General features: G+C 45.2%; 1 protein-coding gene across 10 annotated transcripts in view; it reads left to right on the top strand.

The window, feature by feature from the left end:
- The window catches only part of EEF1D (eukaryotic translation elongation factor 1 delta), a 37,246-nt gene that overhangs the window by 11,025 nt on the left and 11,851 nt on the right, over positions 1-14,370 (top strand). For 3 of the 10 annotated variants that reach the window (XM_009915420.2, XM_009915419.2, XM_069780183.1), the window contains exons 1-2: positions 8,810-10,083; positions 12,759-12,882. In XM_009915420.2, the coding sequence (XP_009913722.1) occupies positions 8,825-10,083; positions 12,759-12,882 (1,383 nt within the window). In that variant the 5' untranslated portion in view covers positions 8,810-8,824. Of the gene's footprint in view, positions 1-42; positions 196-1,986; positions 2,016-4,752; positions 4,777-8,809; positions 10,084-12,758; positions 12,883-13,489; positions 13,523-14,370 lie in introns of those variants that run through there. The other 7 variants (XM_069780189.1, XM_069780188.1, XM_069780187.1 and 4 more) reach the window with 6 other exon arrangements.

Genomic DNA, 14,370 nt, shown 5'->3' with positions numbered 1-14,370 from the left:
GCCGCGGTCTGAGTGCGGCGCGTTGTCTCCCTCCGCGCACACGTTTTCCGCCGCTCTCCTCCCCCCCCCCGCCCCCGCCCCGCGTGGTCCGCGCCGCCCCCACAACCCCCCGCGCGCCGCGCGGCGTCTCCCTTTGCCTGGTGGAGGCCAAGCGGAGTGGAGCCGCCTGCGGCCTGCCCGGGCCCAGCGCTGCCGGTGAGTGCAGCCCGTTCCTCTCACCCCTGCTCCTCCCTTCTACCGGCCGGGCTCCCCGCTCCTTGAGCTCCTTTCACACACACCCCTCCCCCGGGCCTCGGGAATGGGAGTTTTGGGGGGTCTCTAAGGTCCCCTCATAGCCCTGGGAGGGGGGGAGTGGGAGCCCCTCATGATCTGTGGGGATTTTTTTCCTGCTCAGGGGTTGTGAGGGCTCCTCACGATCCGTGGGGGTCCCTTTTTCCTCTCACAGTCTCCAGGAAGGAGGTTATGATCGCTTTTCTGTTAGCTGTGGGGTGCTTTCGCGCTCATAGGGGAGGGGAAGGGGGTTTTGGGGCGGGAAGAGGGGAGTTGTGGGGGACCTTCATATATGGGAGTCTCTTCCCCCATTAGAGTGTCAGAAGGGAGATTGTGGGGTTCCCCCATCATCTGTGTGGTTCCTCTTTCCAGCCTCGGGAATGGGGGTGGTCCCCCCCCTAATTATCTGTGGGGTTCCTTCCTCCCCCCCCCCCCCAAGTCCTGAGGAAGAAGGCTTAGGTGCCCTTGGTCTTTGGGATTACTTTTCCCCACTCAAACTCCCAGGCAATAGCAGGGTGGCACACCCCCTGTGCCCCCCACAACCTCTTAGGTCCCTTTCCTCTTAACTGGTCTGGGAAGGGGGTTGTGGGAGCCCCCTCCCATTCCCTGTGGGGTCTTTTTTTCCCTCACACACCTAAAAAGGAGGATGCGGAGGGCCCCTCGTTATCTGGGAGATCCCTTTTCTCTTCCCAGGCTTAGGGAAGGGGGGTTGTAGAGTCTTTCTCTGTCTTGTGGTGTCTTTTCCCCTTCACAGGTTCTAGGTAGGTGGTTGCAAGGGCACTCCGTTACGGGTGTAAGGGCTGGGTGGGTTGATGCTGGAGGTCTCCCTAAACCTGTCCACCCTTTTGGGAGGGGGACAGGTTCCCTCTCTTTTTGGGGTGCTGATTGTGGGGATACCCCTGCTACGTGGAGCCTCACTTTTTCAAGTCTGGGGGGATCAGTGCTATTCCTGCCCTGGTAGGGAGGGGTGTTTAGGGGACCCCCTGTCCCCAGCAGCTCCAAGTGCCGTGGGGGCTTGCTCTTCTCCCCATTCCCCAACTTGGCAAGGGTTTCTTGTTGAGTCACCTGCTGCAAAGGGAAACTCGAGCCGCTGCCCTGTCCTGGCACAGAGCAGCTGGCAGCTCTCTGTAACTGAAGCAGCGGCCTGATGCAGCTTGTGGCCCAGCAACCTTAGCTGCCTCTCCAAACTTGGTTTGGAGCTGGGAGCCCTGTCATGTCAGGCCTTGCCGTTGTCCAGCCCTTGCTCTGTGGGTGGACCTGGGCTCTCCTCGTCTTGCTTCTCCCTCTCCATGTCCTGGTGTTCCCAACTCCTCCATAACCTTGGTGGTGCCTCTGGCAGCCTGTCCTGCTCTTTCTGCTTTTCCTTTTTGTTTCAACGACAGCTCACTCGGGAGGGATCCATTTCAAAATTTTATCTGGGGAATGAGCAGAGCCGGGGAGGAGTGGTTGTGCAGAGGCTGCCAGTGTGCTCTCTGGGGGTTTGTGAAGGATTACAGCGGTAGCTAAAGTTGCTGAGGCTGCTTTGGCCTGTCATTCCTCCCCTCCTCCCCTCGTGGTGTTCACTGAAATCAATATGGATTTGTTCTTTCACGTCTAGATCATTGATGTTTTGGAATTGATTGTAATCTGATGTTCACAATCCTGTCGTGCTCAGTATGGAGGAGAAAATAACTTTGCTTGGCTGTATAGTTGTAATTCTTTCCTCTCCTTTTCTAGGTGTGCCCTCTTTCTCCCTGACCTTGCAGGTATGCTTTTTTCTCTTAACTGAAGCTGTGTTTTCAACTACTTTGCTTTTTCTTGTGAAGGTGACTGCTTTCCTGTCTTTCCCTACTGCTGATTTGCCATGTCCTTGATTATCTCTTCATTAGCAGTCGGCAGCATTGTTGCTTGGAGTGAAGAGTCGCGTTTTTAGGTGATCGAGGTTGGGAGTCATTGTCATTTCCTTGGCTAAAGGTTAGTGTGAAGCTTTGTATTATAGCAAAGGTGATGGAGGTGGTCCCGCTCCTGACTCTTGTGTCCTGCTGCTTTGAGCTGCCAGCTCTGCTGCTCATGAGTTGGGGGACAGCCAATTTAGGGAGTTAAACCAGCAGAAGAGCAATACTACACAAGCGTTAATATTTTCTTTTGATTTAGCTGCCTGTATTGACTCAGTGCCAGCACCAGTGTTGAGGAGGCGGTGGATTTGCTCCTTTCAGCTGCAAGAGGCCATCAGACCCTCTGGTGTGAAATCAGTCATAGTTCTTTTAATTCTGAATCACGAAAAAGAAAAAGCAGGAAGCAGGGCAGGGTTGATGCCTTTCCTTTGCTGTAGAGCAGGTAGGTACGGGGCAGCTGTGTCTTAACTGGTGCCTAAATTCCTAGCTGAATGGGCTCTCGCTTTTGTGCAGGACTGCAGCAGTAACAGTTTTGGGAAGAGGAGAAGCATTTCCCTAGGAACGTCTGGGCAGTGCAGATGTCTTGAGTGTGGCGTAGCCCAGATGCTGGTCTGAGGCTGTAGAAAGGAACAGCCTGGTGCCTGTGGACCTTCTTGCTCCTCTCTCTGCTCTGTCTGTGACATCAAATGGACCCTTTCTGGGTTTTCTGACATATATTTTTCTGGCTGCTGCTGGGATGAGTGTTCAGCGGCTTCTGGTGGGGAGGGTGGTGTGACCTGCAATAGGACAGGAGCACTAAATACATAATCATGTTGGCTTGGTCAAAATCAGCTGTGCCAGGGCATGTAAGCAAATGCGCAGATGGAGGATCATGATGGAATCTCCTGTAGTGGGAACCTGTCAGTGTTGGGCTGGGGGAAGAGCGCCTGGTATTGGCTTGATTGCTGCTTGGACCTGCAGAAATCAGGACTTTCCAGCCTAGCTTTTGGGGCTGTGTCCATGGGGTGGTTTGGCGGTCAAACCACAGCAACCTGTCCCTTGTCTCCATCATCCCGTGTCCCCTGGTGCCACCTGATGCCCATTTTTTGATGTCTTTTCTGAAGAAGGGAGTTGTTTGAACTGTGACTGTAATCCTGCCCTCTTGGTTATGGCTTGCAGAAAGTAGCTGTCGCATCCCTCCAGAAATCAGTGACGGATGAGATCTGCTCTCACACATCTCAAGAGACTTTTCAAGGCTGTCAGGAATATTTTAAGCCACATTAAACTTAAATTATTTCTGGGAGTGCTGCTTTCAAATCACAGTGCTGCCTGACTTGCTGTGCCTTGCTGGGAGCTGACAGGTCAGCCTGGCACACAGCTGTGATTGAAATTGCAGTTCAGTTCCAGTGCAAGAAATTGTGCAGGGCCTGATGGAATTTAGGTCTCTGGGAGGCTGTGCCAAACATATTTCTAACCTGACTCCCCTCAAAACCCCATGTTTATTTTATAGGCCTCTCAATTCAGGAGAAATGCAACTTTCTCATGGACAGAAAAGAAAGAGTGGCTTTCATTAAACCAATAAACAGAGTTGACTTAACTTTCTTTTTTTGGCTGTAGCCTTAGGGTAATGTATTGTGTGCTTTTGTATTACTGACTTTTTAAAAAGTAGACAGACTTAAGGGGATAATGCAGCCAAATAGCTGAACTCCAAAGCTTATTTTGGGTTTACAGAACAACAATGGAGACCTTTTCATTGCCTATTTTTAACTTTTATGCATTTCTCTGCAGTGCTGGAAGTACAGCACGGATTTGTTCTGGCTTGAAATACCCAGGACGTGGTGACAAAACAACAGCAAGCTCAAAGCTCTGATTAAAAATTCTTCTTTCATGTTTTTGTAAGCCCTCTTTAATGGTCCATGGGAGGCCTAAACATTGACCTGTGATTTTTTTTGTTGCTCAGGAGTATTTGACTATTTGGCGTCGATAAATACTAATAACAGCATTTGCCTTTCTGGTAGCTTTATGCTTTGTAAAACATCTGATAGATTGTCTGCAGTGTCACTGGAAAAGCAAAATTGTCCTGGGTACACAGGAGCTGGTCTCTGCTGCGTGTAGTAAGAGCCCTTCTTAAATTTTTCTAGTCCACTCACAGATTTGTGTTTCTTAAACACTTTTTATAAAGTTTGCTGTCTCTGTCTCAAACAATTTCTTTTCATGCTAAAAAAATGCTAGTTAAATGAAAAACTGCTTCACTTCTGAAAAATGTTACTAGGCAGTGGATGAATGTGGTTTCAGGAGTGGTTTGAGGGAGAGACCTTCTGAGTGTAGCTGTGTTCATGTCACCTTGCTTCACTTTAAGCACAGACTGATGGGTCTCTAATTCAGCTCTAGTTTCTGTTCTCTGATTTTTTCCAGTGGAAAGGGGTCATGAAACTATAGCATGTTCTTTTAATTATAAAACTTTTCTGTTTGAGGAGGTGAAGTGAGCAGTTGAGAATACCAGGCGGAAAGCATTGAAACAACTGCACAGGCTGTGGTTTGGTGCGGTGGTAAATCTTAGTTGCTTCAGACCAGACTGCGAGCAGCATGGTGTATGGTGCAGGCTCTTAAGAAGTCCAAGTCAGTTTAAATTTCTTCCAAAACCTTTGAAGAGGTAAGTTTGTCCCTCCAGACTTTGTCAGATCAGGTATACTCCCTTCAATCATTGTACTGTTCTTTGGCAGACTTGGCTGAAGTAGGATTGTGAGCTCGTATCTTGTCTGGAGTGAATTTATATGCTGGGAGAACTGGTAGTGCTCTGGTCTGGTATAAAGGGCTGATCTCTCTCATCAGGCTGTCTGTACCAGCTCAGGCGATGGTTTGTGTAATTAAAATCCTTGTATATGCTTTTTCCCAGGTTCCTCTAGGAAAACTTATGAGCAGAGAAGTGACTTTTTTTTTTTCAATTTTTGCTTGTGTTTGTAGATGTTACTTCATTGAAAATCTGGTCTTTAGCGTAACTAAACCTAAGGCTTGGCCCCTCATGGAAACAAATAGGTGCTGCAAGTATCTTGGACTTGTTTTTGGAAAATGATACTGCCACTTGTTGTGGTAAATTCCCTTTATGAAGATTTTCCCTGGTAATAATCTTTGTAAAAACAACACTTGAATGCCTGTGAGCCAGATTTGATGGGGAACAGTTGTGGTCACTTTGGCTTTGGGGTTTGTGTTACTTCCTTGCAGAAATAACCTTTTTATGTGTAATGTGGAATTGGTGACATGAGAAGCTGTGTCTCATCAGGCTTCATAGGTGTAGCCTCATAGGTACAGATCTGTGTAAGTCTTAAATTCTACTGCAAGCTTTCACATGTCATATTGATGCTTTTCCTGAAAAATTAGTAGGCTGAGCATTGGTGCTAGTTTTTTATTTCTATCTTGTTCATAGAATATTGTACAGATCACTAACTTCGGTAGAAATAACTACAATCATGTTGAATTCATTATTTGACATTATAATTGTTACATTTTCAGAATTCTTTAAAGTATTTGCTATTGGTGATTAGTTACCTGAAACTGGGGGACCTGAGCTTCACTTTTACACCACCTGACAGTGTTGATGTGGCAGGTTGGGAGCCTCTCTGGCTGGTTCCCTGTCGTGATGGGTAGATCCTTTTGGATATGTATATCTTTATGGGTTGTTATTTAAAATTAAAAGTAACTGAGTGTCTGTGGGGTTGGTTCATGAAGATAATGTAGTTCTGGAGAGTAAACTAGCTGTAAGTTGAATTAAATGTATTATGTATGGGGAGAGTTAACTATATGATAATACATTTGGCTTTTGTCATTCTTTGTCCTTGCTGACTAGCTGCTGCATCTCTAGAACTTGAAACTTTCTCTAACTTTATCTTTTCTCTTAATGCTATCATAGGAGCTAAAAAAGTAAGTACTCTCTAGTTGTGTGGTTTTTGCACTTTTGGCTCTGATCTGATACTTCTTTCTGGACAGATTATTGCACAGTTATCTGATTTCCACTGGAAATAAGTGTACCTTTATAGGCTCTTTTATTAAATTCAGCTGTGTCTCACTTTGATTCAAGACAGTTCTTTGATTTGAGAGAACTCCCTAATAATTAGAGTCCTCAATAATGCACCTCACCCTTGAGATGAGCGTCCTGGGGGCTGCAACTCCAGTGCTTGATGCTGTTTGCTTAAGGACTTGAGCAAAATCACCTATAATTAAAAAAACAAACAAACCCCAAATTTTAGTTTTGTTTTTTGTCAAATGGTCATGCCCTTTCTATATGAAATGTTAATGACTGTAATGCAAATTAAATATTTAAAGGTGTGACAGTTTGAGCTGTATTGAGTCACGTTTGGGTTTCTTGTTACACCCATGAGAGATTCTTCCTGAAATAGTTTAAGCTGTAACCTCTGAGTATAACAATATCTGCATTGGGTTAATGAATTATTCTCAATAAAGGATCTCCTTGAAGGCTATAGACTATGATTTTTCCTTGGGATAACTCAAATGAATGTGAATGTAGAGCCAAGCAGAGCATATCGGGCAAATGCAGAAATCTGATGTTCTCTTTAGGAGTCCTTATAGACCTAAGTAACCTAAAAATTCAAACGTATTGTCCTACCCATGCAGTTTCAGTTATGCATTTTGCTTTCCCCACAGATTTTGTGCTGGCAGGTTACTGCACTAGATTCGGATGGCTGCTATTGTAGAACGTGTGCACTGCAAAGCAGGGCCTTTGTGCACAACACTTTTACTTTGCATCATTTCATCCTTTTCCAGTCTGCCAATTGACTGGAATCCAGGCATTGCTCTAGCAGACGTTGCCTCCTCTTGATGCTACCCTCCAAGAATCCCATTTAAATCAACATCTCCTGTAAAGATGATTTTTTTAAGGGATATGCTTTTGCTACTTAAGAATATAAAAAATCTACAATTATTTGTCCAGCAGCTGAAATGATCAGGAGTATGAGGCTGCCTTGATTTTTTTTTTTTTTCTTTACTGCAGGAACATATCCTTGTACCTCAAAATAACTTGTGCAGGCACTTTAGCGGCACTGGCATGGCTTCAGTCTGCATGACATCTGTGATGTCATTTTTCACTGCTTGATGATAATGCCATGGAAGCTGTAGTAACAGCTTATCCTGAGGAGCAAACCCAAGTTACTGCTTGCTTGTAGGATTGCTCCTACCTTGCAATGTGTGTGTTTCCAGCTGGGCTGTTTTTGATGTTGATGGTAACAAGTAGATTAATGTTTATTCAAAGCACTGGTTTGTTTCTAGCTGTCTGTAGTAAGAAGTGTTTTATTGCTCCATAGCTGGTGTAAAATGCAAGAGAAGAGCATAAAGTAAAATGAAGACTTCAAAATAAGTTTCAGTTTAGGGGGTTTTTAAATGCTTTTTTAGCTGTATCACAGTGTTTTCAGCAGCTGGTGGTGGAGCAGTTTTACAATTCCAGTAAGAAAAAGCAAGATCTGCTTTTGCTTTTCCTGGTAATTTTTATAATGGAAATACAGTATGACATTGCTTTAATATTTTAAACTATATAAATTCAAATTGAAAGTTTAAAAAGGCAAAAGTGTTTACTTGTAATAATAGTTTATTGGTTTAACTGGTCTGTCAAGCCCCGGACTTGAGGCTTGTAAAATCTTCCAGGAACAGTTGGAATTGCAAGCCATTGACTGAAGTCTGGAGGATATTTCAGCTGTATGTGACTTTCATTTGGCAACCTGTCACAGATAAATTTGTAGCTATAAAACTTGCAGCTCTCAGTAGCTAGAGAGAGAGCTGGCTTACAGGTACTTAATTTTGGACCTTTTTTTTTTTAACTCTAGGGATCTGACCATGTAGTGTTTGGCAGAGAGGTAGTTACCTACTCATTAGATATTTGAGCAGTACAGTAAATTCTGTACTTGGGAAGGTATTTCCTATACCACTTCCAATAATCTACACATACTAGGAGCTGCTTGATTTTTTTTCCTGTAGTAAAGTATGACTAGGGCAGGAAAACACAAAGTAGATGCAATATTTTTCATTTCAACAGAAGATTTTTTTGGTAAGTTAAATTAATCATGAGATCTCTAGCTCTTGATCAATTTTAATTTGCCAGCAGCTGGGATTTTAAACCAAAACTGAGTCATAGTTTTTCAGTCAGCTCCCTCTGCTGGCTTTCTAGTAGCAAAACACATGTAAGTGTAAAGATACTCAAGAACTGGGACATCTTTTTTTTAGCCTGTCTTCCTAAATCTCTGCCTAGTTGGGAATACCTAACAAGTAATTAAGGGCTAATCTACTAACTTGGAAAAATATCTTCTACATTACCAGGGATTTGAACAAAACTTTGTTGTTTTTTTCCTGCCAGTTGTCTTCAAAAGTGAAGTGCTTTCAGCCATTGCCTTTATTTTTAAATAGTAGTGTGCAGAATACTTGTCAGAACAACAGAAGTGTTTTAGGAGGAAGGTTATTTTGACATCAGAAACCGGACGTTTTTAGGCAGTTTAATTTCTTGGAATTAAAATTTGTAACAAAGGAAGAATTGAACTAAATGCTTAGGCTCTTTGCCGTGAATAATAATGGCATGATAGCTTGTGACACTCTTGTATTACTTAAGAAATTACTAAAATCTGATGCATGCCCTTCCTTTATTTAGTTTTGCTGCAACTACATTGTTATGCTTATCTTTTAATGCTGCCACTCTTTGGAAGATGAGGACAAGGAAGCCTCCCTGCCCAGTAGAAAAAGTGTGGGTAGACAAGCACAAATATGATGAAGCAGAGAGACTGCATTATGAAAGAGAAGCGATGCTAGCTGCTGCGGCCCCGGAGGAGTGCCAGGAGGTAGAGGCTGTAAATGGAGTCTGCAATGACGACTCTGTTGAAAGTGAGTTCAAGGGAGACCTGAAGAGAGCAAGGAATGGAAAGAAACAAAGGAAACGGAAGCGTTCTCCAAAACCCAAAAATGTGACCTCCAAGTTAGACTCTATTCTGACTGGTTTGTTAGCTGACCACGTGTGGTTTGACAAGCCTTTGTACGATCACGCTGAGAACGTGTACAGGAAAAAAATAGTGGATTGTCAGAGCCAGGAGGCACCTGAGGCTGCAGTAACTGCTGAGCAGTTCCCTTTAGTGGCCAGGTCAAAAGCTGTCCAAGATGTTCCAAAGCCAAGGATGCTTTCAGCAGCCCTGCCCTGCTTCCATGGTAGTCTGTCTGCGTGTCACCATGTTGTTCAGGATGTCTGGGTCAACAAGTTTGACTTTGATAAGGCTGAGGAGGTGTTTGTTGAAAAATCCCAATTCTTTGTTCCTCCAAATGTCCTAACCATCCCATCTGCGTGGTCAAACGCTGGCAACGTTGGGCTGAGAACGCCGGATGAGGGCTATGCTACAGCCCTGCCTACTCCTGCTACACCAAGCTTAGCTCCAGAGACCGTTGCTGATTCTGCTGCTTCCTTCGTTACCAGTTTGCCTGGCTCTGTACACCAGACAGTAAATGGTAAGCCGCAGATTTCAAGCTTGCAGGCTCTCATGTCAGAGGTGTGGTTAGAGAAACCCCTCTATGATGATGCTGAGAAGAGCTTCTACGAGAACATGTTTGATGGTCATCCATCAGGCAAAGTCAGGCAGCAGCAACGTGGCTGCCCCGAAGCATTGAAGAACCACCACGAGGACAGGAAGAACCACAGTGTTGGAAAGCAAACAGGCGTCAAACAAGTGGAGATCGCCACCGACTCTCTGCTTCCCAGTAATGCTGAGCAACCTCCACCTACCCGCTTTTTTCTGCATGAAGACAGCGAAACTGTGTGGCTTAATAAGCCGACATATGACAGTGCTGAGTCACGATACTATGCAGCCGAGGCTCTGAAAATGTCGAGAACAGGAGAGAGTACGGGGATGCAGGAATCTGCAGTAGTAAAACCCTCCCAACCAGCTGCTTACGCTTCAAGCGTACCTGCGCCAGAAACGAAGTAGGAGAAGTTTATTCTGGGGTAACACTCACACATGCAAAACTGCTGGGTCAGGATTGAGCTGAAAGAATTTGCATGTGTAGAAGAGGGGCATCCTTTGTGTCTGCAGGACCGAGCGTGCATGCCACTGTAGGGAGATGCTGCTCCTGAGCCAGGGAGCCTGTTTGTGGGCAGGGGAACTGGGGGAAACTCAGGGAACCCCCTTTTCCTGATGAATACTCGTGGCTAAAGGTAGTATTTGTGTGGTGCCAGAGGTTAAGCATTCAAAGTCAGGGCTGGTAAGTGAGTTAAGGTTTGACCCCCTCTTTACGTGGGGGGAACCTGAGGCCATACCCCTTTCTGTATTCCTATTACGTACAAAAAGTCATAAAAGTGAGAAGTTGGAGAGAGTAATCACATGGTTTAAACAGGCCTTCTGAGGCGGCAGAAAATGCAGTGTTTTGTCTTTGAATTTGCGAAGTTAAAATGGTGGCTATTTGCTGTGTATTTCTGTTAAAATGCCACAAGCTCCTTCAGAGAAGCAGTTGTCCCCAATTCTCCTGCAGAGCATGTAGGCTAGTCGTTGAGCTCCATGTGAGAGGTGACCACATTTGAGCATCGCTACCAGTATCCAGCTTGAAGAAGGCTTGGGGATGACAGTGAAATACAATTTAGGGCATCAGTCTGGTGGGAGCACATGATGTATTTGTTTCGTTGAGGAAGGAGGTTGTTAGACTATTCAGTCTGGAAGCTGCTGTTAATTTTGGGACAGGGCTAGCTGGATTGCAGTTTGTTTGATGTGCATGTATGTAGCTGGGCAGGAAGATTTAGTTCTCAAATCGTAGATGACCTTCATAGTTTAACATGCAGTTATAAAACAGCTTACAGCCAGAAACATTTAAAGACTTCCTTTTAAAGTCCTGAATGAGGTGCAGTATGATACCGTCCTTTCTGTGTTAAATACATGCTTTTACATGTGGCTGGCTGAACCCTGAAGTCTGCTGCACGGACAGCTGTAATGCCCTGGGAGCCTGTCTGAAGGCCAGTGCTTAGATGTTACTTTGCAGTGCTAGGATACAGACTGATGCTCTTGGAAAAAAGCCTCTTAAGGATCAGAAGTAAGGACTGATGCTCTGAGTTTGTTAGGATTTGTTGTAAAGGTTCTAAGATCCTTACATCAAGTGATATAGGGGGTTACAGACAAGCTTTAGAGCACACATGCCTTTCACCCTGTTCTAGTTGGGATAATTTTCTCTTTAGTTGGACAGAACTAGATATTTGGTCATGCCTTTCTCCTTTCCGCAGGAAAGTCCATGTGCCATTGTAAAATATGTGGCATAAGTTTTTCTGTAACTGGGATTCTCTATTAATAATACTGGTCGGCAGCTCAAGCAGGGTCTTGGCGATTTGAGTGCTGGGAATGGCTTCGGTGTAGAGGACCTGTATGGTATGGTGGCCTCTGGTCTCTTCTGAATGTGTAGGTGAGAAAGGTGCTTGTTTTACAAAAAAGGCTTCCGTGGAAGTGTTTTACTGGAGAGCTTGCGGGGTTTTGAGCTGATAAGGAAAGGGTTTGTGGGTTGCTATTATTTGCTCTCTCTGTGTTGTGTGGTGGAACCTGGTAATGGTGTGGTTTTGTTGTGATGCTCTATCTCTGCTCTCACCACCTCCTCAAACTGATGTTGGCTCTGTAGCTGTCCTCTGGTTTGAAATAAGGGCACAGCCTCTTCTACTGTTGCAAGGGCTCCATCATTTGCCTTCAAGTTAAGAAATTAACCTTTGGAAGCTGCTGCACTGAAGAAAAATAACACCATTTCGCAGCAGTGTTAGGATGTTTTATGCTGTTCCTCTGTGTAGTGACAAGCATCTGTCCCTTGCAAGTGTTGCATTGCTGATGATTTTAATTTCTAAACAGTTGCAGCAGCTTCCAAAAGGGCATGTGTGCAGTTACCTGTGGTGCTGTTGTAAATTGTGTGTGTATCTGGATTCCTGGAGGCTGGTCGCTGTCGGTGTCAGGCGGTGTGCTGTGCTGTTCCTTACCTGGGGGATTCGGTGGTGCACCTAGTGAAGCATGTCGTGACCAGGTAGAGACAGGTACTGGCCTAAGACAGCCAACAGTTGCTGTCGACACAGTTGAGTTGTGTTCAAGGAAGACTGAAATGCTTTTAAATTTGTGAGCTGTAGTGTCAGGAGTTGCCTGTCACATACAGAGTGCTCCCTCATTGGCACGCTGTAGTGTGGCACATGCTGCTTGAAGCTCCGTGTTCTTCGGTCTTTTTGGTTTCACCGTGGCCAGGCATCCTAAGAATTAAAAGCATTATTCCCTTTCTGATTTTCATACACAAGACTTCTTTCTTAGCAGCAGATTCCCATGTGTCTACCATGATCTAGAAAATCCTGCTCTGAAAGCTGTTTTGTGGAAAAAGGTACAGATCAGCTGATTTATTCTGTCCCCACTTGGTGTTCTGTCACTAAATGCAGGTCAGGCCAGGCAGACAGGTGGGTGATTAGACTGCCCTGCTTTCTTAATAGGATCCTGTTTACTTAAAGCTTTCCACTGGCGGGGAAATGGCCAAGCAGAGACCTGCAGGCACAGCTCTATGGGGGAAGAAAACGCTCTTCTGAGAAGCTCACTGCAAGCTGCTAACCTTAAGTACTTTTAGGAACTCATTTTGGTTTTTTTTGTTTCCTTTCTGCAGAAAAATGGCAGTTGACTACTTTTTGCATGAGAAGATCTGGTTTGAGAAATACAAGTATGACGATGCTGAGAGAAGATACTATGAGCAGATGAACGGGCCAGTTAGCAGCTCTTCACACCAGCAGGTAGGTAATCCTTGTTCTCTGATGGGGTTTAACAGAGTGCTGGAGCTTTAAGAGCTAGTACAGAGCAGGCAAAAGGACACGATCCACCTGGATGTGCACTTTTGTATTATTTCCGCTCTTGATGCTGCTTTTTCCAAGTGTGACAGTCTTCTCTGGAGCTCTCTAAGCCTCCCCCTGGTTATAACCCCTTTTGTCTTTTGAAAGACCATCTTCTGTGGCCTGTGAAGAATTTCTCCCAGTGTACCGGGAAATCAGATGCCCTTGCAACAACAGGCGGACCAGTTATAGGTTGCAGCAGCTACTCTTAATCTTTTCAGGCTGCTATGGCAGGGCACGGGTGCTAGCTGTGATTTGATGGGTGCACAGCTTGAGCTGTAAGCCCCGAGAGCTGTGGTTCTGTTGACTGGGCTGGGCGGTATGCTGGGCAAAGAATTGACCTGTCCCCTTCAGCAAGGGAAAAGGCGGTTTTGCTGCCATTTTGTAGCAACTAAGCTTTCCTTGGCAAGGGATATAATGGGTATATAAGGCATGATGTTTGAAGATAGGCACCATGGCTGCAAAAAACACAGAATTATGTTCCTTTCTTTGTACCCCCTGAAATATTCAGTGTGCTCCTACAGAAGACTGCATCACAGTACTGGTGAGTTGGGGGAAGCATTGTACTGCTGCAGCACAGCTGAGCTGAAGTAGTTCAAGCTTAAATATTAGCCCGAAATTATTACTGTTTAAAGGTACAGAGCTATCGTAACCTCTTCCTGCTATGTAAAGAGCTGTTAACTGCTTATGCATTTGGTTGATTATGTAGAAAGCTGCTTACAGTTCTAAATGGCTGTCTTGCAAGTGTTTAAGGGGAAGCTTTTTGCTTAAGGAATAGCTTCTAGGCACACTGTCTACTTCCGCTGCCCATGCTAGTGTAGAGGTGGCACAGCACCTAGAACACCTGCATAAAAATTAGAAGCTATAGATAAGCGCTTGAAGTAGATGTTAAAGTGCGAACCTCTGCAGTGCTCTTAGAAGAACAGTTAGACTATTTCATCCCACGTAAGGAGCTTCCAGTGAAGAAGTTCTGCCTTTGAGAGGTGGTGGGAAGGCTCTGGGGGAGATTCTGCAACAGTTTATCAACCACTTCTCTGCTGAGGAAAACGATCCATGCTCCTTAAAACCTTCCTGCAACCTGGAAGTGGTATCCATCTGAATGTGTCCAGGCTATTGCTCTTCTATGGTCTGTTTGACATGGGGTTTTGGTCTTGTGGGTGGTTTCATGTCTCAGATCTTCCTTGGAGGGGGTTGCAGTCTGGAAGAGGCAAGGAGTGAGTGGATCATGGAAACTGAATTTGTGCCCTGCGAAGGGGATCTTCAAATCCAGGCTAAGGCATGGCAGCAGGAGCATGGGGGAAAAAAACCACTTTTACTGCCATACTCTGGGTCATACCTCTCTGGATAGAAGACTTCAGTTAGGGCTGTCACTTCTTGCCTGAATACAATGAC

The sequence above is a fragment of the Haliaeetus albicilla genome, chromosome 3 (assembly GCF_947461875.1).
Source record: "Haliaeetus albicilla chromosome 3, bHalAlb1.1, whole genome shotgun sequence".
In the NCBI taxonomy this organism is placed as follows: domain Eukaryota; kingdom Metazoa; phylum Chordata; class Aves; order Accipitriformes; family Accipitridae; genus Haliaeetus; species Haliaeetus albicilla.
The sequence above is the reverse complement of the archived record's forward strand: the minus strand, read 5'-3'. Positions and strand labels throughout refer to the sequence as shown.